We start from the raw sequence: 24,662 nt of genomic DNA, 5'->3' as shown, positions 1-24,662 counted from the left end.
TAAAATACAACTCCAAAAATAATCAAACTTTCCAGAAATGTCTAAAAATAATGCAGAAATGATCGGCACATGAAATCTTAAAAATCGAGGCGGAGCGTGAAACTCACGAGCCGGTGTGACGGCACGTATGGCGGATCCGGCAGCCAAGCACGACTGAGCTTTGGCAGGTAGATGTATTATTTGATTATCTACAACTTTCATGTTGAACACATTTTGAAATTCACGGCCGATTTTGTACAGATTTTGAAAAACAAAGATGATGATCATGCTTGTTCTGGCTGTCTGAAAACAGTACTTCCGACAATGTTTTGGATGATCGACCGCCATATTTTTAAAGTAGAAAATATTTTGAACAACTTTTGTGTTGAAACCGAAGTGAAATCCATCCAAGAAGAATGAGAAAAAGAAGCTAGAAGTCACTACATTGGACACAAGTTTCTGGAATTTTTTCTAAAAACTGTTCTTCACGGAAATGAATTTTTTGGGAAGATTTGGATCAAGATATTGTTACACCTCCAACACTCTTCGACTTCTGGGTAAGGAAGAAGTGTTGTGTGAAAATTTGAAAATTTTTGGACAAAGTTTGGTATTTTTCCTTGAATTTTCCTTACTTTCCTCTTATTTGTACTCAACTTTCCCCTATTCTCTTTTCCCAACTTTTCTCTCTAAAGACTCACGTTTTTGGCTGGAATATTCAGATGAAAAAGGCTTAGAATGTTTCAAGCTTAAAACACCAAGTGTCAAGTTTTAAGAAATAAAATAATAAAATATGAAAAATAGATACTTGAGCACCAAGTATCAAGTTTTAATAAAATAAGAAAATTGTATATAATTTATTAATATATTTAGAATATTTGTAATTTTAATTTATTTTTTGATTTATTGTCTTCTATTTAAAATATTTTTGGGGAGAATATTAATAATACTAAAATTAAGTTTAAATTTTAAATAAACACCTCAAATAATTTTTGGGGTGTCATAGTTCAGTCCTAAATTTAATATTTGACAATTAAATTTAAGATATTCATCACATAAAAATCAAATTTTGACTACAAATTTGAATTTAAGTTCTAACTAGATATTTTTGAAAAATTAATTTGCTCAAACGCACGGATTATTGAATATAACTCAATTAGACCCAATTTGTGTGTTGAATTATTGTTTTGTTCGATTCAAACCATGCCCAAATCCTACTGAGGGTGAGGGAGGTTCAAGCCACGCACGGAATATCTTTTAATTTTTCACTTAAGCTCTCTAGCTTCAAGAGAATATATTTGAATTTATAGTTCCTAGTCATTGTTTTTTTATTGCACAACGGTAAAAATGATGAAATACTAATAGTGGCAAAACGACGAAAGATAAGATGACTTCGGATGTGTTCATGTCGGCGCAATGTTGTAAAGAGAGGGAATTTAGTGAATGAAGATGTGTTGTGTACTGCTCTTGGAATATCTCAGGAATCTTAGAAGACATTAAGACACCGTTCTGTTCACGATATTACTAATATATGTATAACTCATACCATCTCATCCCACGTTCTTCTCATCATATTATTTATCTATATATTAGCTATTTATTTTACATCAATCAAATCATTAATTATTTATCTCACATCAATCAAATCATTGAATTCAAATTACTATATTACCCCTTATAAATAATATAATTTTTATTTTATTTATTGTTAAAAGTACAAAATAGTCATTTAACATTTTTATATAAAATTTAATCAATCAAATCAAATAAACCATAATCTATCAATCAAATCCAATATTATTTTAACTATCATTTCTTATTTATTTTTTATTACATTATACTACTTATCTATATATTACTTATACCATACCTCAAACCAAACGGTGCCTAAGTCAATAATGTGCCGTGTAATTTCCTTTTAAGTGAAAACCAACAACCACTTGCCAATTTCTAATTGATATTACTTAAAGTAGCTCAACCAACAGGCTTGAACACGATAAAACTGTAGTTAAAATTTTCAGAAACATTTTTCGGAACTGAATCAAATAATTGTACATAAATACAATAAAACTTGGGCAATTTATTGCGAAAGATATACAACATGGAGCTAACACGGCGTTGTGAAACTGCCTTCAATCAGTAGGAAACATGACTACTGATGATAAGAAGATAAAATTATCTTGAAATCACTTTCATAAATCTATTTATTGAAGAGAAAATGCCTGCTGCTTGATTTAAAAATGATGATGTTCCCCTTTCTGGCCCGTCTCCTCCTCCTCCAAATATTATCTGCGCATATATGCAAAACAAAAACAACAAAAAACTTACTATACTGTCTGTCTAATTAATCTCGATCTTATCCAAATGTTTCATGCATGTGAAATATAGGCATGCGTCTATAAGATTATTTTGAAATTTATATTTGATAAACACATGTTATCCATGTGTGCATATGAAAGTGATAGAGAAAATCTGATTGTAAACCATCGGACATAAAATGCTCATACAACAGTCAGCTCGACAGCTCCTTCACATAGGATGATTAATTAGTCAGGTACTCTTTTGGTTTTGTTCTGCTTCTGTCTCCTAACACTCTCGTGTCACCAAAAAAATGAATGGAAAACATAAACTCTTTGTCTTAAACTTTTCTAAAGAAGCTCGAGATTATAATATTTCCTATACTTTCCTCCTTGAAACTAACAACATTTTCTTCACTTCTGTTAACGGAAGGTTGTAGTCGTTCATACACGTGCAATCTTATTTTTCAAGACGACCCTATCCATGCTGGCGTGTCCTTTTGCTATGAATCTAATACTGATTTAATTGAGAGCACAACATAAAGGAGAACCAACCTCGAGATCTTCTATATCAGGACGACTTATCTGTTCCTTGGCAAGAAGATATCTGTTGGGCCGCTCTTTATCATCAAAAAAGACCTTCCATGATCTGCCGGGAGAGAGTCCGATCATCACGAAAATGGATCAAACAAAAAGACTAATACTGTTATGATGGTATGAGTTGTCTTATACTGTGCACGCCAGAATTTTTTGTTATGCAACAAATTGCGTTATGATATGATTATGTAAATTATTTAGATTTACTAATTTTGAAAGAAGGAAATGAAGATAATAACTAAGGGCCAATGTAATATTTGGATGTCTCGTCTCACATTGAACTAAACTACCATAGGCTAGTTTCATTACAAGTCTCAATAAAGGTTCCAACAGAAGATTGCCGAAGAAGTGAGGGCCAAAATTCTTGAATGTCAACGAAAATTCATAATAGTTAAATTGAAGTACCTACTTACCCTGGATAACATCGAAACACAGCACCAGATGGAAGAGGTTTCATTGAGTATACTACAGTAAAAGTGCTGCAAAATGATATAATACATTAATATGAAAACATATATTACATGAAAATGAAAATGAAAATAAATGACACCAGAATTTCATTCGAATAATATAACTGACTCGACCTTCTGTAATGAACTATTTTGGTGAGACCTTCTCAACTTCTAAAACAATTTTCAAACATAATAGCAACAATAGATGCTGAGTAAGAAATGGAATTCAAAAGAAAAATGAAGGCAGAAAAAACACAATAAATTATGGGAAAATTGCATATATCATCCCTGTAAAATGTCGGGTTTGCGTATAACTCCCTGTGAAATATTTTTGAGCTTATAACTCCCTATGATTTCACATTTACAGCACGCGCATCCCATTCAAAATTTTAGTATAATAAAAAATCAAAATGACGAAATTGCCCCTATCTTATCTTCCCAAAGGAAGTACGGATCGGGGAAATTGATGTGTGTTTTGTTCTTCTGGATAGGAGGGTCACAGATCGGGTTTTTTTTGGGAAGATTGGTGGTCGGAGTTGGTCGGAAATGAAGGAGAACCAGTCGGCTTCGCGGTGAGTACCTGCGTAAGATTGGAGCTGGAGCCCGAAAAATTGAGGGAAGAAAATTAAGGGGAAAAGGTCGAGGCTTGTAGGGGAGGTGAATAGGAGTCTAAAGCAAGCAAGGCGACGTCGGAAATATGGCTGGCCGGAGTCGCGATCGGAGAAGATGAAGGTGACGGGTTCAATTGCCGAATTGATCGGGTATCATTTAAGGGTATTTTAGACCGAATTTATAAAAAACACTTGCATTTTCGCATCTAACATCGTGTGAGCCACAAAACACAGCGAGAGGCGTGCGCATGCTACCGATCCGAAAACATAGGGGGTTTTTAGCTCAAAAAAATTTCACAAGGGGTTATCAGCGAACACGGAATTTCACATGGGTGATATATGCAATTTCCCCATAAATTATTTATTTATGAAGGCTTGAGTAAAAATTCCTCCCAAAGCAATATACTGTTTTATAATATAAATAAATTTAGAGTCAAGAACTTAAATACCTTAAAAAGTTCCGTCGTAACCGACGAACATTAATTCCGACCCCAACATCCTCACTAATAAGGCGTGGATTCCACATGATCAGAGGCCTAGGCTGACAATATAGTTTAAAAAGTATTCCGACAAAAGGTCTCAGTAATATATTCTTCACATTTAAAAAAAAACACCTCAAAAAATAAGAAATTACAATAAAATATACTCCCACAGAATAAGGTTGCACAACAACAACTGTTAATATCACTAATTTACATTCAAATTCATTCACAAATACAACTGAAAAATGATAATGCAGTCGTACCGAATCATTTGAGATGTCGGATGCAATTCTTTCAACATATTCCAACATCTGATAATCGGGAACAACCATCACAACGATATCATCTTCATTATCTACAGGTTTCCTATCACCTAAACTGGATAACATAGATGATGAAGAATTACAAAACAGTTGAAAAATATTTTATGCTAGATAGCTGGGTTCTTTGCTACAAATTTCAGAAATATATGCAGAGACTTGGTAACGATCACTTGCACAAATATGGAGCTGAAATGTTAGATGTTCATATTGATTCAGGAAAACTGAAATACGCAAAATATTCAAATCCTAGAGATGAACTCTGTTACAAAGGTAATATCCTATCCTTAGCATCAGCTAGGTGTCACATAATTAAAAATGATAACTGATTCTCAACAAACTCTCTCGCCTCTCATTTATCCCCCTCCCCCACGAGATTCCCTATTTTCCTTATTTCTTGAGTAAACATTCTTTACAGTGTTTCTTTGTTACCCATTGGGATTAAATTTGTAGCAATACCCTCGCCTCAAGAGCAACCTCCTTGTCCTCAAGGCTGACATTAGGAAATTGGGTGATCAGATCAGCAGCATCCATCCACGCAGTTTCCTTTCCAATGGATCAACACTTGCTGCCTTCGCTTGCCTTCCATGTGTTTGAATCATCTAGCCATAACCTACTCCCATTTGTATTCCATGATCAGATCAGTGTCCATGCACATACAAAGTTTCTGCACAATAGATGGATGGACTGACCAATGCCTTCTGTTGAATAATAAACTCTTAGCTTATCTCATTTAATTGGATAAATGCTTATCTATTTATTTGATTTTAATTTTAAATTGTAGGATTAGATTGGTTTATCTTTCTGATTTGTTGAGATAGAGGTAGGATAGATCTTTATAAATAATGTAATGTATAGAATGAGATGAAAAAATCATCTTATTTCTGTCAAAGCGTACAGGAAATTAAATAGAGGATGAGGACACCACAGGCTGGTGACTATCCATAATTCCAGTCCTACAAACAAGGAAATAAAATCCTATCTAACCAAAAATATAACCTTGTTGAAGATTTCAGAAATCATGTAGAAGATATTGTAGATATTATTTTGTATACTCTTTCCTTCTTCTTGTTATCTAGAATAGGAAATGATCATAAGATCAATTAAGTGATTTAGTTACCTTTTATTCTAGGTATGTAACTTGTATAAAGGCTCTACATTATCAGTAAAAATGTAAACAAGATTTTATGGAATAATTATTCTTGTTTCATGGTATCAGAGACACCGATCCAAGCTGTTTCTGCATCCTCACATTTTATTTTTTTCTCCTCAAAATTACCATAGTCTCAGATGGAAAACCTCGGGTCACTTCATCTCAAACCATATCCTCAGATGGAAAACCTCGGGTCACTTCATCTCAAACCATATCATCTAATCTCTCGTTTGACAGTCATTCACTGCAAATCACCCAACACAAGCTTAATGGATTAAATTTTCGAGAATGGTTTCAATCTGTCATTCTTGTAATCAAGGGGAAGGGGAAGATTGGATATTTGACAGGTGTTGTCAAAGCCCCATCAGAAACTGACTCAAAATTCAGTACATGGGAAGTTGAAAACTCGATTGTAATGGCTTGGCTTATCAATTCTATGGAGCCGTCCATTGGCAGAACGTATCTCTACTACAACACAACCAAAGAGATTTGGGACGCAGTTAAAGAGATCTATTCAGACCTGGAAAATACCTCTCAGTGCTTTGAGATTCGATCGAAAATTTGAAACACAAGGCAAGACAGCCTGACTGTGACCGAATACTTCAACACTTTGATGGAGTTATGGCAAGAAATCGATCTCTTTTATGAAATAGGATTGGCTTGCACCTCTGATGAAGAAAAATACAAGACAATGCTTGAAAAATAGTGCACCATCGATTTCTTACAGGGCTTAAATCCAGAATTAGATGAAGTACGCGGACGATTGCTTGGCACAAAACCATTTCCTTCACTTCATGAATCTTTCGCTGAAGTCCGAAAGGAGGAAAGTCGGCGCCGAGTTATGCTGAATTCTTTGCGGCGGGATACTTTAAATTTAGATACCCAAGGATCGGCCCTGATCGTGCACAAAAAAGACTATGTGCGCGATATCCCGCATAGGCCATATAAACCTGATATGGCCCATGGGTATCAATCAAATAATCGCGATCGGGTTGTGTGTGATGTTTGTAAAAGGCCCAACCATAGTCGTGACATTTGTTGGGAAATTCACGGCAAGCCCACTGATTGGAAGTCCAAGAAGCAACGGCAACAGCCTAAATCAGCCCATATCACGGAATCCACTTCGACTGTCGCTTCTTCTGAATTTTCCAGCGAAGATTTGGACATGTTGCGCCAGCTATTGCAACAAACTAAACTGTCCACGGGATCTGGAAATCAAAACCCATGAACGCCTACTGCAGCTATGGCAAAGACAAGTATAATCCATCAGAATTTTCTATCAAAATCTCAACCAGATTGTTGGATTGTTGACACTGGGGCTTCAGACCATATGACTGGGTCAGAAGAGGTTTTTGATTCTTATAAAAATTGCAATAGCAGCACCAATGTTTGGGTTGCAGATGGAAAAATTTCACCTGCGATGGGAAAGGGCACGGTTTGTTTATCAAATATGAGTTTAAAATCAGTGTTGTTCGTGCCAAAGTTGTCCCTCAGTCTCTTGTCAATCAGCAAACTTACAGAGGATATGAATTGTGTTGTAACTCTTTATCCTTCTCATTGTGAATTTCAGGACAATTCTTCGGGAAAGATGATTGGGAATTGCAACAGCTTGACATTAAGAACGCGTTCTTGAATGGTACCCTTGATGAGGTGTACATGAAGATTCCACTTGGTTTTCAGTCTAAACATGAGAAAAATAAAGTTTTCAAACTGCAACAATCGTTATATGGGTTGAAACAATCCCCACGAGCATGGTTCACCAGATTTAGCTCCACTCTCATGCGATTTGGATATCGTCAGGGAAAGGCCGATCATACTCTTTTCATCAAAGAGAAGATGGAAGGAAGACCATCCTCATTGTGTATGTGGATGATATTCTAATTACAGGTGATGACAGTAGTGAGATTTGTCAACTCAAAGAAAAATTGAGGAATGAATTTGAGGTCAAAGATTTGGGATCATTGAAGTATTTTCTCGATATGGAGATTTCTAGAATTAAAGCGGGCATCTTCATTTCTCAAAGGAAATATAATATTGATTTGCTACAAGAAACATGAAAATTGGGGTGCAAACCAGTTGGAACCCCGTTAGAAAAAAATTGGAAGTGCAGGATTAAGAAAAATGAACCTAGTACAGACATCGAAAGATACCAACGTCTGGTTGGTAGATTAATATACTTATCTCTCACACGACCTGATATTGCATATGCTGTTAGTGGTGTGAGTCAATACATGCATTATCCAACTCAGAGTCATCTAGAAACAGTGAATCATATTCTGAGATATCTCAAAGGAACTCCTGGCAGAGGTCTCATGCTCTTGAAAAGTGATAATCGAAGCATTGAAGGATTTGTTGATGCAGACTGGGCTGGAAGTGATGATTGTAAATCAACTTCTGGATTTTGCTCGAAGCTGTGGGGAAATCTGGTTACATGGAGAAGCAAGAAACAAACTGTGGTAGCAAGAAGTAGTGCTGAGGCTGAATTTTGAGCTATTGCACAAGGGATATGTGAAGTTATTTGGTTAGAAAGATTTATGCAAGACCTGAGAATTCCCATCAGCACACCAATCAAGGTGTATAGTGATAGTAAATCTGCCATTAGCATTGTGAACAATCCAGTCCAACATGATCGAATGAAACATGTGAGGATAGACCAGAGTTTTATCAAGAATGAAATGGATGAAGGAGGAATCAAACTATGTTATATCTCTTCACATGATCAAGAAGCTGATATCCTTACCAAGAGTCTCACTAGATCAAGTCATGAAAATCTTTGGATCAAACTTGGAATGCAGGATATCTTTTCCTAAGCTTGAGGGGGAATGTTGAAGATTTCAGAAATCATGTAGAAGATATTGTAGATATTATTTTGTATACTCTTTCCTTCTTCTTGTTATCTAGAATAGGAAATGATCATATGATCAATTAAGTGATTTAGTTACCTTTTATTCTAGGTATGTAACTTGTATAAAGGCTTTGCATTATTAGTAGAAATGTAAGCAAGAATTTATGGAGTAATTTTTTTTAATATAAAAAACAGATATTTTATAAAAACTTAATAATAGTTACATATGAAGGTGGACCAGTGGTCCACTATATTCTCTATACAAGATCTAGGACAATGCTAATTGAAAACCAAACTTCAATCTCTATACAATTCTGAAACTGAAAATGATTCGAAGAGTGGTGAATTTTGTAACCAAGCTGCTACTCTCAACTTAATCTTATCCCAAATATTTTCCTCGAAACCTCTTCTTCCTAAAAAATCCTCCTATTTCTTTCCAGCCAAACGATCCAACAAATGCAATGAGTTATGGCTGTCCAAAGAATTCTCCCCCTATTGGGCAAATAGCTCCCCAAATCTGTTGCGAACAATTTCTTCGTAGTCTTCGGTGTCACCCACGACAATCCCAAATCCTTCAATGCTAACCACCATAAGGATGTTGTGAAGGACAATGCACCAACATGTGGTCCTGACATTCTTCCTCTTGCTTGCAAAGGACACACCAATTCGGATTTAGGAGACATTTTGGGAACCTCTTTTGGATCATTTCACAAGTCAGCAGCCTACCCAGTACTGCAGCCCAAGATAAAACCTTTACCTTTGAAGGAATCGGAGCTTTCCATATGGATTGAAGAAGATCATCTTTTGGGAACCGACTTTCCGAAAAAAAAGAATGAAAGAAAGATTTCACTGTAAACTCACCTGAAACATCCTATTTCCAACACCTAATATCCTCTCCTCCCTCCCTAAAACTAACTGATCCTCATGGGATCTTCCCAGAAGGACAACAACATAATTCCACACTCCCCCTCAAGCTAGGAGATATATGTTGATCATTCCCAGTTTGGAAGTAAGATTCTCAAATGTGCTTCTTGGAATAGCCTTCGTGAGAATGTCAGTTGTTTGCAATCCAGTTGGTGTATAAATCAATTTAACCATTCCTTCCTCAATTTTCTCTTTGATAAAATGCCGATCAATCTCCACGTGTTTTGTTCTGTCATGATGCACGGGATTTTTCGCGATACTGATCGCAGATTGATTATCACATAGCAATCTTATGGAGCCTTCATAAGAAATCTTCAACTTTATTTAGAATTTTTTTCAACCACATTCCTTCACAAATTCCATTAGTCAAAGCTCTAAACTCGGCTTCGGCACTACTTCTGGCCACAACTGGTTGCTTTATACTTCTCCAAGTAACTAGATTACCCCAAACATAGATACGATACCCAGATGTTGATCTTCGATATGTTAGGGAACCTGCCCAATCAGCATCTGAAAATATCTCAAGAGTTTTGTTATTTCCCTTCTTGAAGTACAATCCTATTCCCGGAGTCATCTTTAGGTATCTGAGGATACGATATTTTGCATCGAGATGTTCTTCTGTAGGATCATTCATAAATTGACTAGCTACACTTACTGAATATCCAATGTCAGGTCTTGTATGAGATAGATAAATGAGTTTGCTCACAAGGCGTTGATATCTTCCTTTTTTTATAAGATCTTAGAATCTCAGGGAATTATTGATTCCTATTGTTGTATCTATACATTCTGTCCTTTGTGACCTAATGAATTCATTCAGAATTGTTGTGCATCAATTCTTTTATGGTATCAGAGAAATTCCAATCCATTATTTGAAAAAAATGGAAAAATGGCGTCTGAAGAACCAAAGGTCGAGTCATCTGAGGGTAACAGCCATTCCACTGTAGCCTCAGGACAATCTCCAGGAGATATGACACCCTCTCTAGTCATTACTACCCACAAGTTGAACGGATTTAATTTTCTGCAATGGTCTCAATCTATGAAGTTGTTTCTCCTAGTCAAAGGAAAGTTCGGCTATCTCACAGGTGACAATCCCGATGCCCGAACCCACTGCTGCTACGTTTAAGACATGGGAAGCCGAAAATTCAATGGTCATGGCTTGGCTCATTAACTCCATGGATCCAACCATTGAAAAATCCTATTTGTTTCTTCCATCTGCTCAAGATTTGTGGGACTCAGTCAAGGCGACATACTCCGATGTCGGGAATGCCTCACAGATGTTCGAACTAAAAACCCAGATCCGCCGGACAAAGCAGGGATCCCGATCTGTCACAGAGTTTTACAATCAGTTGGTGGGATTGTGGCACGAGAGTGATCTCTACATTGACTTCCAATGACACTGCTATTGACCGGCTCCATTTCCAGCGATTTCAGAATATTGAGCAGGTCTTCGACTTCCTTTCAGGCCTCTCTAAGGACCTCGATGATGTTAAAGGTCGTGTCCTCGACCGATCTCCCTTTCCAAACATCCGGAAGGTGTTTGCTGAAGTCCGCCGAGAGGAAAGCCGGCGAAAGATCATGTTAAGCAATGTTGTTTCCCCTCACATTCCAGAAACATCTGCGTTGGTCTCTCGGTTTGAAGATCAGCCTCGTCGCGCTGGTAGGCCATGGTGTGACCATTGCAAGCGTCTGAGTCATACCAGGACACCTGCTGGAAATTACATGGTCGCCCGCTTCATCACAAATCATCTCGTCCTCCGAGAGACAGCAAAGCTCTCCACACAGTTGCTGCCTCCAGTCCCAGTAACGAATCATTGCCAAACGAATCCCCTCTCTCCAACAGAGAAGTTCTCGAGCAATTGTACAAACTCGTCTGCCTCTCATCCCATTAATCACTCCCCATCCATGTCCTGCGTACACCGAGGTAATCTCCCGGTTGCTCTAAATGTCAATCAAGGGGATTTCAGTCCTTGGATTATCGACTCTGGAGCTTCCGATCATATGACCTATGACTCCCATATTTTTTCAACCTATGTTCCTAGTCCGGGTAATCTTAGGGTCACCTTAGCCGATGGTACACCATCCACAATCTCAGGTAAAAGTTCCATAGTTATATCTCCATGTTTAACCCTACAATCTATACTCCATGTTCCCAAATTATCCTGCAATCTCATTTCTTTAACCAAGCTAACCGCTGATCACAATTGTGTAGCTAAATTTCTTCCTAATCTGTGTGAAATTCAGGAACAGGGCTCAGGGAGGACGATTGGCACTGCTGAAAGACATGGGGGGCTTTATTACTTCAAGAGACCTAATCTTCTATATGGACAAGCTCTGCAAATTAGTAGTAGTCCTTTTTATTTCTCTCGTCACCTTGAAATAATGTTGTGGCATCAAAGATTAGGTCACCCCATTTTTGGTTATTTAAAATACATGTTTCCCTCTCTATTTATTAATAAAAATCTATCTATGTTTCAATGCGAAGTGTGTCAAATGGCTAAACATTACCGATTTTGTTTTCCACCTCATGTGTACCAAGAATCTAATCCTTTCTCACTCATACATAGTGATGTGTGGGGACCATCTAAGGCTACTAATCTCAAGGGAACTAGGTGGTTTATTACCTTTATCGATGATCATTCACGATGTTGTTGGGTATATTTACTAAAAGAAAAATCCGAGTCCATCCAAGTGTTCAAATATTTTCATACCATGGTTAAAACTCAATTCAACACCAATATCCAAGCTTTACAAACGGATAATGGGGGTGAACTTTTTAGCCAAGTATTGGGAGACTATCTTTTAGAACACGAGATCATACATCATAGCTCTTGTACGCATGGTCCTCAACAAAATGGTGTTGCCGAACGGAAAAATAGACATTTACTCAAGATTTCTAGAGCATTAATGTTTAATTGTCATGTTCCTAAATACCTATGGGGAGATGCTGTTCTTACAGCAACATATTTGATCAATTGGATGTCATCAAAAGTCCTTACGTATGCCACCCCTCATCAAACGCTCACCCAATCTTTCCCCGACAATAGGTCCTTTAGTCATCTACCCTAAAAAATATTCGGGTGTACCGCCTTTGTTCATGTTCATCAACCAGGTCGGAGCAAACTTGATCCACGAGCTGTTCGTTGTGTTTTTATCGGGTATTCAGCCACACAAAAGGGTTACAAATATCTAGACTCAGTCACAAAACGCATCTTTGTCAGCGCCGATGTCATCTTCTTCGAGAATCTACCGTATTATCCCAAATCTTCCCTTCAGCGGGAGACACAATCCTATGAAGGTAATTTTTGGGAATACGAGGAAGAACCGATAAACTCGAGTGTGTCTAATCCTAGGAGTCCATGTCTGCCAACCATAGATTTTATCCAAGACAACATCCCTCCTACCCTTGAATCGGCTGACCCCCTACTACTAAACCGCCGGAGCTTCGTGTTTATTCTAGGAGAACAGGTACTCGAAGGGAGCCTCCTATAATCTCAGAGCTGCTATCATCCGATCCGGGTCTTCAACAAGGTAACCCTTCATCTCTTTCTCTTTGTGACAGTCCTGACACTCCTATTTCTGTACATCCAGCCCCTGAACTGCCAATTGCTCAAAGAAAAGGCACTAGGACTTGCACAAAAGTTCCTCTATAATCCCTTGCCAAGTTTGTGTCCTCATCCAACCTATCTGAAAAAATACAGAGCCTTTATATCTCAACTCACTGATGAACAGATTCAAGAAACAATACAAAAATCTATAGGTATCCCAAAGTGGAGAGAGGCAACTCTAAAAAAAATGGTACTTGGGAAATTACTAATCTTCCCAAAGGAAACAGTTGGTTGTAGATGTATATTTAACATCAAATACAACTCAGATGGGACAATAGAGAGGTATAAATCTCGCCTTGTAGCTAAGGGATACACACAGACCTTTGGAATTGATTATCAAGAGACCTTTGCACCCGTCGCCAAGTTAAATACCGTGAGAGTTCTTCTTTCGTTGGCTGCCAATTTGGACTGGCCGTTGCACCAGTTAGATGTGAAGAACGCTTTCCTCAACGGAGACTTGGAAGAAGAAGTTTTCATGGAGTTGCCTCCGGGATTTAAGGAACAAAGTGAAAATGGCAAAGTTTGTTGGTTGAAGAAAGCATTATACGGTCTCAAGCAATCACCTCGAGCATGTTTTGGAAGATTTGCAAAGTGTGTTACGGGGTTCGGGTACACTCGATCTCAATCTGATCATACCCTATTCTACAAACACTCTACAACTCACAAAGTCACAATTCTTATTGTCTATGTTGACAATATCATCTTAACCGGAGATGACCTTGATGAGATGAGAGAGTTAAAGAATAAATTGGCAAGAGAATTTTAAATAAAGGACCTCAGAAATTTGAAGTTTTTTCTTGGCATGAAAGTGGCTCGTTCTGGAAAAGGAATTGTAATTTCTCAACAAAAATATATCCTTGATCTTCTTAGAGACACAGGATACCTCGGATGTAAGCCCGCTCCAACTCCCATGGATCCTTATAAAAAATTCAGCCAACGGAAGGAAGAAGCTACAGTGGATAAAGAGAAATATCAACGGTTGGTTTTTGGACGATTGATATATTTGGCTCATACTAGACCCGACATTGGACATGATGTTGGGGTCGTTGGTCAATTTACGCACTCACCAAACCGAGAACATCATGAAGCAGTAATTCGGATTATTCGGTATCTCAAGGGATGTCCGGGAAATGGCCTGATTTTCAGGAAGCAAGACACTCGATTTCTCACTGCCTATACCGATGCGGTTTGGGCATGATCATCAATCGATTGAAGATCAACCTCCAGTTACTGTAATTATGTGTGGGGTAATTTGGTGACTTGGAGAAGCAAAAAACAAGGAGTTGTTGCACGGAGTAGTGCAGAGGAAGAATTTCGATCCATGCCACACGGGGTTTGTGAACTTCTCTGGCTTCGACGGATCATTCAAGAGTTGAAACTTCCTATGGACTCACCAATAAGGCTCTTATGCGACAACAAGGCAGCCATTAGTATAGCCCATAATCCTATCCAACATGATTGAAGAAAACATGTAGAGATTGATCGACACTTCATTAAAGAGAAGTTGGAGAATAATGAGATTTGCATGCCTTATGTTCCTTCAAAAGATCAGGTGGCAGACATCCTAACTAAGAGTCTTCATCAGCCTACATTTCGAGAAATGGTTAGCAAGCTGGGAATGTTGAACATTTACTCTCCAGCTTGAGGGGGAGTGTGAGAAGTTATTTATGTATATAATTCTGATATAATTATACATATATTCTAGTCACAGTCAATAGGTAAGTTACCTTTTTTATAGGATCTTAGAATCTCAAGGAATTATTGATTCCTATTGTTGTATCTATATATTCTGTCCTTTGTGACCTAATGAATTCATTCAGAATTGTTGTGCATCAATTCTTTTAATGACCAAAGGGTAGAGAGAAGTTGTACAACCACAAAATAGAAAGTAAAGAAATACATGGAGGACATTGATATTAAATTCTGAAAAACAAGATGATAATCTGGATTATAATGAACACCAAAACAAGGAAAAAGAAAATATTCCTCTAATGTCCCCACTCTCAAGGAAATACTCAATCTCCTTATCTAAGCCTAAGCTAGGACTCAACAGATACAATTAAACTAGAATACCCCTCTAACAAACTCTAATCTCCCAAGTAAGTTTTCTAGAAAATTTGGGTCCAATAGAATAATATTGGCTATCTACGCCCCATATATCTGGTCTCGAAAACGACCAGTAATGACAACACAAATATAAAATGCTTGTTTTCATATGATCGTACTCTCAAGTGTCACAAATTGAATCAAGGATTATGAAATTCATAATCAAATTATAATAGGAACTCTTATTGAAAGATAAATGAAACCTCCGAATAAATTTACCTGGAGAAACTAAATTTAGCATCTTTCCACTTGTACTTTAGCAAAGCAGCAGCACCGGCATCCGGAAATATGGCTTTAACCCTCTACAACCAAGAGCTTTTAGTCTAAATCTAAATTATATTAGAATTTAGAACTGACTACAATTTTTTTTTAAAAAAAATTCCAGAGCGGGAACTACATAGTACATCATGATCTTCTTGATTAGATTTGATAGAATAAGCTAACCCTCACATTCCTATATAACGCAATTGAACAAAAATAAACATAAGATAAAATACTCAGGTACAATGTCGATGTGTATTATTAATCACCACCCAGTTTCTTAAATATTCAAAATGATCTAGCTATCAAAATACTGTCTTTCAACCCTTGGAAGTGCTGATGGTGATGTTCATCCCTAAAAAGCCTCCTACAAGTACTACAAAAAGGAAACAAACCTGGCATCTTGTTTCTTCCATTAGGGTATCCAAGAATATCTTTGACAGATCCCAAAGTTCAATTTGTGCCCCTTCATCATCAAGAAACTGCAACTGTGGAATTAATAATTCAACCTAAAGAAAGAAACAAAGAATAGAAATCAAAAGATATATCATAGCATCAAGTCTTTTTGAAATTATAGTTTGATAATTAGTAAGTGAACCACGGGATAGCATATATTAAGTGCATGATCTTACACCCTACCCCCCCCCCCCCCCAAAACCAAGACACACACACTAACAAAAACGCGAATAACTGAAGACAACAATCCCATAAAATACGGAAAAAATATCCAATGCAAGCCATACAGAGCAGCAGTCATGTTCCTCTGCTTTTGATAGTTTATTTTAGAAGCATTAAAGAAGGTCAGTCTCTGCAAATAAAGAGTGAAAGACTAAAATGTGTCCTTATGTCCCAAAAACGTGCATGTGTCAACTTAAGTTCAATTGTGTACATGTATCTTTTTTTTTTAAAAATAAAAAACGAGATCAATTTTGTACATGTATCGATGAACCATTAACCATTAAATCACTTAAAATAAACAACTCTAACATAATTGACACATCCAAATATTCATACTAAGGCTCTTGTTCCTCCTGAAGAAACAAACTCAGCGCTTGCTTGGCCAGACTGCCGAACTGCACCCTCCAAATCAGAAGGCAAGCAACTGAAACAAAATATAAATGAAACAAATGTTATTTGTATTTACATCACCCTGCATGTACGGCTACAAATATGACGCGAATATAGTACAAATTAGCTTTCGAAACTACTCAACCTAAGAATACAAGTAAAAAATATTGCTATGACGTAAAACAAGGAAGACTCCAATGAGAACAAATTCTATCTTTGTTGTGCAGAACAATTACTATGTTGTGCATAACACCACGAATAATCTTCTTGTGGTTATATCTTATCTGATACCCTTACTTTATGTTACTTGCATATCCTCTCTATAAACTTAGGCCAAGGCTAGGCTGCGTAAACCAATGGATGCTAGCACACATTTTTGGATTGTCATAGAAATGGAAGAAGCCTGAATAATGAATCAACTGATTTGTCTAGAAAGGAAAAAATACGGACCGCAAAATGGTCATAAGATCGGCATATTCCTGAAAATTTCATCTGGTTGATTATTCTTTTCCTGCAAATGCATTTTCATTGTGTAGGTAAACAGAGGAAATTCAAATATATTTCCTACTTATTAGACTGTAATTCTGAAAATCACTAAAGATTTCAAATGACTCCAAAATTCAAACCTATTTCTAACTTTTTATACTATAATCGCACAAATCACAATAGATTTCAAATGACTCCAACATTATGTGGACTTGAAATGCATCAGATTAGTACAATAATAGCATAAATAAGTAGGAGATTTATTTGAATTTTCTTTGTTTAAGTTATCTAAATAAAGAAAATTATTGCTTAACAGAGAAAAGACATGAAGGGAAATATCCTTTTTATTCAATTAATTATAATGAAGGAATACATCAGACTATATAAAGGTTCTGCAGAATAAAAATACCATCTAATCTAATCTACTTTTAATTTGAAATCTAGGAGATAAGTTCTTATCCATATCACTACTGATCCAAGGAGTTAGTCTCTATCTTTTAGATTCAACACTCCCCCTCAAGCTGGGTCGTATATGCTGATCATCCCCAGCTTGGAAATCATGTCTTCAAACTTGGGTTTGAAGAGAGCTTTTGTGAGGATGTCTGCAACTTGCAACTGTGTCGGAATGTACTTGAGACCCTCGATTTTACTCTCAAGTTTTTCACTGATGAAATGACAATCAAACTCAACGTGTTTGGTTTGATCATGATGGAATGGATTCTTGGCAATACTTAAGGCAGCTTGATTGTCACACAATAGTTTCACTGATTGATGTCCTTTCGGTTGTAGTTCTTTGATTAGTCTTTGCAGCCATAGCCCTTCGCATATCCCATTAGATAGGGCTCGAAATTCACCTTCCGCGCTTCTTCGAGCTACCACCGACTGTTTATTACTTCGCCAGGTTACTAAATTTCCCCACACAAAAGTGCAGCAACCTGACGTGGAACGTCTATCATATGGGGAACCAGCCCAATCTGCATCATTGTAAAATTTGATATTCTCGAAGGGGTTTTTTCTAAAGATTAATCCTCTCTCAAGGGCCCTTTTCAGATATCTCAATACCCGATACACAACATCCATGTGCTCCTCAGTTGGATTATTCATAAGTTGGCTGACAACACTTACAACAAACTCAATGTCCAGCCTCGTGTGAGAGAGGTATATCAGCTTGCCTACCAGCCTTTGGTATCGCCCTTTATCAACCAAAAGGCTGTCTTTTTCTGTTCCTATCTTGACGTCGGGGTCCACAGGTGTATCAACTAGTTTGCACCCAAGCATGTCTGTCTCTTTTAGAAGATCTAGCACACATTTCCTTTGGGAGATTGAGATTCCAAGTGATGATCTTGCCACCTCCATTCCCAGAAAATATTTCAAATATCCCAAGTCTTTCATTTTGAATTCCCTTCAGAGCAACAATTTCACATGAATCATTTCCTGCGTATTATTTCCTGTGATCAACATATACAATGATAATAGTGATTTTTCCTTCTTCCAAGTGTTTTACGAACATTGTATGATCTTATTGACACTGTTTGTATCCATATCCCTTTATAAACACCCGTGAATCGATGAAACCAGACCCGAGGTTACTGTTTTAGACCATATAACGACTTCCTTAGCCTGCACACTTTGTTGACAGTGGATCCTGATTCAAATCCCGGAGGGATGTCCATGTATACTTCTTCTTCAAGGTCACCATTCAAAAAAACATTTTTGACATCAAGTTGAGAAAATCCACTTGCATCCAATGATCGTTTTTCCAGGTGGAAGGTCAGTGATCTGTCATGTGTTATTCCTTTCAAGTGCCCTTGTTTCGTCAAAGGCAACAACCTTCCAATTTGGATCTTGGAGAGCTTCTGTGACATTTGACGGAACTTGAACCTGGTTCAAGTTCGTTACAAAGGCTCGATATCCAGGTGATAAACAATCAAAAGAGATAAAATTACATATAGGATGCTGAGTGCAAGACCTGACTCCTTTTCTTAAGGCAACATGCCTTTCATCATAAACAACAAGTTCAACTATAGACCAATCAGAATTAGCAATACCTTGACCATTTTCCGTGGAATCTGACCTCAAAGGAGTGTTATTGGCTGGCTGATCTTGTATATGGTCATGTACTCATGTTGACTCCCAAGTTGAAGTTTCTTCCTGCGAGCATAGACCTGGAATGGTTTATTGGTGAGGGGTGGATCAGAAAGAGGCTGAGAACCACAAGATGGGCTGGGGTATGGAGTGGTATCTCCATGAAATCGAAAATGAGTTGGTTATAGTCCCAATTCAGAGATTCATTGCTGATATTCTCCCCATGACTCGCTGAATTGGGGAAAAACGGTTCTCTCTAGAAATGTGACGTCCATGGAGGTATAAAATTTTCGGGTGACTGGGGAATAGCATTCACAACCTTTTCGTTGGGAGAATAACCCAGGAAAACACATATGATGGCCCGTGGTTCCAGTTTACTTCGATGTTGGGAATGGATGTGAACAAAAGCTGAACATCCAAAGACTTTGAGAGGGATATTGTGAGTATTTGGGTAAAAGTCCACGAGAGTCTGGATAAGGGTTTCGTGGTTGAGGATACGAGAAGGCATTTGATTAATGAGGTATGTTGCAGTAAGGACTGCATCACCCCAAAAGTGACGCGGAACATTCCTTGTAAACTACAAAGAACAGGCAACTTCTAGCAAATGCCGGTTCTTTCGTTCAGATACACTGTTTTGTTGAGGGGTTTCCACAAAGGAGCTTTGGTGAACAATTACTTGAGTAATTAGGTAATCACCCAAGACAGAGTAGAGTTGAAGAAATCTTTGGCACGATCAGTTCGTAGGATCTGAATTTTAGTTGAGAATTGGGTGTGGATCATCGTATAGAAATTTTTTATGGTTTGGGAAGTTTCAGTCTTGTCTTTCATTAAGAATACCCAAGAGAGGCGAGTATGATCATCCACAAACAATAAGAACCAACGAGTGCCTGTGATATTTTTCACGTTTGATGGACCCCAAATATCACTGTGAATGAGTGAAAAGGGCGATGATGGTTTGTATGATTGTGTTTCGAATGTGGTTTTCGAATGTTTAGAGAATTGACAAATATCACAATGCGTGAACCTGGAAATTTTATTGTTGAATAGAAAAGGGAACAATTTTTCCAAGTACACAAAATTGAGATGTCCTAATCTATAATGTCACAATAGGATATCATTATCCTTATTTGCATGAAAAACAGAATTGGAAAACAAGGGGCTGGATGAACTCGAGGTCATACTTCGAGGAAGATCCTTCATTTTGAAGAGGTACAGCCTACCTACAGAGATCAGCACTGCCAATCGTCCTCCCCGATGCCATTTCCTGAAAAACACACAATTCAGCCGAGAAATTAGTAATGCACTTCATGTCATCATTCAATTTACTGACTGAGATTAAGTTGCAGGCCGAATCAGGTACAAATAGGACTGAATGTAAATAGATATCCTTAGAAAGTTGTACTGAATCGGAACCAAACACTTTAGAGCATGAACCATTTGCTATACAAACTTTGTGGGATCCCTGACAAGGAATGTAGCATTGCAATAGGGATAAATTTCAGTCATGTGATCGGATGCACTTGAGTCAAAGAAGTGGATAAGTCTTGCTGAGTGGAGTTAGCATAGGACAAATCACCTTTTTGAATAGCGCTGCCAGTGGAAATATTTGGTGTATTTGTTGAGAATTGGGCCTGACAGATTAATTTTTGAAGGGCCTCCAATTGTACAGTAGTAAATGGGGCTGGTTCAGATAAAAAAAAAATCAAAGGCAGTGGAATTGGCACATCTTTCGCGTGAGGCGATTATTGGCAGTATCATCCAAGGAGGGCCGATGAGAAGCAAGGGCCGAACTGTCGATCGGTGTGTGGAAGTGGCTGAACCCAGCATGAATTTGCGCCAGCTTTCTTCTTGGCGTACCCGAAGGTTAGGTAAAGGTTTAATGCCTAGAATACGGTCGCGCACCTCATCAAGATTCTGATTTAGACCGGAAAGGAATTTGAATATACGTCTCTTTTCAACAATTGACTTGAAGAGAAGGGCATCACCTGAGCATTTCCAATCTTGCATCTCAAATAAATCTAATTGCTGCCATGACCGAGTTAGGCTAGTGAAATAAATCGTCACATAAACATTAGCCTAGCGTAAATCATGGAGCATGCATTCAATTTCAAAAATTTTAGAAGTATTATCCTTGGAGGAATATGTATCTCGTGCGGTGTCCCAAATCTCCTTCGCCGTCGTATATAAAAGGAAATTTTCGCCGATTTCCTGAGTCATAGAATTGATTAACCAGGACATAATCATGCTGTTTTCGGATCTCCATGTTTTCAACTTTTGGATCTGTGGTTTTGGGTTGAGGCGCAACACCAAAAAGGAAATCTGTCTTCTCCTTTGCCACAGATGAATAACATTACAGATTGAGACCATGACAGATAATTCTTGCCATTTAATTTGTGGCATGTGATTGGGATTGTGGACGATTCGTGAAGTCCAGTTGTTGGACTTGCAGAGTTGATGATGTTAGATGAGTCGGAGGAAGAAGGCCCTGTCGGAGATGCCATGCCGTATTTTGTCATCTGTTGCTATCTCTCTGATACCATACCATTTCGTTTAATAGAGAAAAGACATGAAGGGAAATATCATTTTATTTCAATTAATTATAATGAAGGAATACATCACTACATATAGAAGTTATGCGGAATAAAGATATTGTTTAATCTAATCTACTTTTAATTTGAAATCTAGGAGATAAGTTCTTATCTAGATCACTACTGATCCAAGAAGTTATCTAATCTCTATCTTTAGATATTCAACAAAAATACATTCAAAATCGTGGAATTCAAGTGACTCAAACCAATTAAATGCACCCTTAAGGAATTGACAAGTTTCTGCTGTTGTAGCTCCATTCATTAACAAACAACACAGGACACGGCTTACAAACTTTTGAAAAAAAAAATTGCATTTTAACTCATATAAAGTAAATCTACGAAACACAGCGAAAATTTTCTTAAATAACTTCGGTGTGAGCTGGTATTTTTATCCGCCATCTCATAGTGATGACTATAACACCCATATAACTGAACTAAGACGCAATTGTAATGCCAATTTCTTGTCTTTCCTCCACCGAAAAATATAAATAAGCTACATAACAAATATGTTCTAATGAATCTTGAAACTCCTTTAGAACTTTGGGACTCTTTGAGATGAATAGTTTATAGTTATGATACCACATCTTTTTCATTTGAACCGTAAATCTCCTACTTGCCGAACCTGACACCATTCAGTAAATGTTTTCACTTGAAGCTACCATGCAATTATGTCCTTCGCATTTATACCTCGACCTTCGAGATTCCTGAGTCTTCTTATGAAAATAAAAACCCTTTTGAGATATTGGTCTCTTGCGTTATTTTCAACAAGCAATGTACTATTTCTTAAAAAAAAAATGAATGAACAAAACATGTTATTATCAGAAATAAACTTGCACCCTAGCTCACACGGACCTTGAGCATTCTGATTGAGCCATTCGTGACCTTGTATAAATGTTTGTGATTTGTATCGTAAGCAATTGCACATACTTTGATTCACGCGATTTCTTATATTCCCTTGTATCCCGTGTATAGTAGAATGGTACCATAGTTAGTATCTACTGAGTCGGATGACTAACCGTTAGAGTTGAACGGCTCTCGGTGTTCATAATTTTAGAACATGTGTAATGGGCCATGAAGCCCATGGCTAGCCCAAGCTGATGGATATCTTAACAATAATTTCCGTTTGCGTTTATCTTGTATTTTCCTTAGTTTAACCAGTTTAATTGATTTGTTTGAAATTTTGAATAAAAAGGGATAGAGTTCTAGATAGGAAGAGGTCTTAATAGATTGAGTTTATCTTTTCTTTTGCAAACAGCATGTTTTTGTATTTATTCAGCACACTTTGATGAAATCCCCACAACAATAGTTGTCATGAGAATGAGGTTCTCTCCTAATGAGCCTCAAAACGAAGAGATCAAAGGGTTCTCTCTTCAACGAGCCTCCAATCCCTCGCTTTTCACTCATAAATCCCACCATAACGAGATCCATGATTTGGAACCATAACAATATGGCATTAAGAAATGTTGTGAGAATCAATTTTATGACTCTTGGTGTTATAGGGAACAGTTTGTGGTAGAAGCTATGCATGAACAGATGACATGAATAGTATATTATCAAGCAATACTTGTATTTCTAGGTACTACAAATATTTGTACGACTGTATGTGAAATACGTGCAAGTCTTCAAGATATTTATGATGTTTCTATTTTAGCTGAGCACCAGTTTTAAGATTTCTGGATCGAAATCCTTTTTGATAGGTGGTGCGTTGTAATTCCTCAAACTAGAACATGTCAGCAGTCAGATACAACTTACAAACATTTTAAATTAATGTTAAAAATTTAATGGTGATGGCTCCTTGCTATGCTATGTTCTTGGACTAATTGTATAATCTTGTGTATAAAATCAAATTTGGGCGATAAAAGCACTAATTCAACCCCCTTCCCATCTACCTATATCAACCATTTAAGAATAGTAAAATATATCATTTTTGCACCTGTCGTCTTCTTCCTCTGCATCATTGGGTTCTTGAATCAACGGTTGCTGTAGGTCATCGTCCTTGATATTTTCTTGGAATCCCTCAAACTTGGCCTGACATCTAGAAGTGGAAACTGAAATCCCATCGAACCCACAAGTTCTTGAACGAAACAGATGCGTAGGAAAATGGACGGTGGTGGGTACTTTGGGAACAAAAGCAATGCAACCAGCGAGGTTTGAATATGCGGCAGCCATATTCGCTCTGCTTGTTTTCACGCCCAATCAGAGAGTCTAATATCCCCACCTTTGCTTTGGAGGGGATAACATCAATAATCAGAACGGTTCAACCAACAAGTGAGTCCCACGTAAGCAAGCCCAAAACTTGGGCCGAGAACATCTGCTGTTTTGTGGATAACAGTAGACGCAGCTGACCATTCATTTAATAGGAACGTGACGTGTTTTCTTTTTTCTTTTAAATGGCTTCAAAAATCAAGGTTAACAAATATAGTTTTTTAGACTTAATTGCAGGCAACAAATAAAAAAAAAAAGGAGAAATAACTCAATACATATGACGTTCTGAATATGTTGTCCAAATTTCAGTCAAATCCGGTTAGATTTCCGTAAACAACCTTTGCAAGCAGATTAAGTATAAACCATATGCTCTTTAAAAAAAAAGTATAAACCATATGCACAAATTTGACTTTGTGTGTCAAGTGAAATCGAAGAGTGAGAATTATCTGCTTAACCGCATGAATAGGATTTTTCTACTCCTTCGAAAGTTCTAGAGATGGCTTGGAAATGCGAAGATATATTCTCAAAAGAGTAATAAGGTGAAAATTGTCTTTAAAAAGAAGAAAGATCTGGACTCTCTAGTGAAAAAATGTATTACTTC

At 37.3% G+C, this 24,662-nt stretch overlaps 1 protein-coding gene across 1 annotated transcript; it reads right to left on the bottom strand.

Moving 5' to 3' along the window:
* Positions 1-1,979: 1,979 nt before the first annotated feature.
* LOC140884186 (uncharacterized) lies at positions 1,980-24,159 on the bottom strand. Its single transcript, XM_073290852.1, has 9 exons — positions 23,790-24,159; positions 16,644-16,731; positions 16,025-16,138; positions 15,588-15,670; positions 4,679-4,793; positions 4,383-4,474; positions 3,284-3,349; positions 2,829-2,922; positions 1,980-2,265 (listed from the first exon to the last, which is right to left on the bottom strand). The coding sequence occupies exons 1-9, from the start codon at positions 24,023-24,025 to the stop codon at positions 2,152-2,154; spliced, it is 1,002 nt and encodes a 333-aa protein (XP_073146953.1). The 5' UTR covers positions 24,026-24,159; the 3' UTR covers positions 1,980-2,151.
* Between the last annotated feature and the right edge of the window lie 503 nt (positions 24,160-24,662).

This window comes from Henckelia pumila, chromosome 2 (assembly GCF_033568475.1).
Source record: "Henckelia pumila isolate YLH828 chromosome 2, ASM3356847v2, whole genome shotgun sequence".
Taxonomy (NCBI): Eukaryota; Viridiplantae; Streptophyta; class Magnoliopsida; order Lamiales; family Gesneriaceae; genus Henckelia; species Henckelia pumila.
The sequence above is the reverse complement of the archived record's forward strand: the minus strand, read 5'-3'. Positions and strand labels throughout refer to the sequence as shown.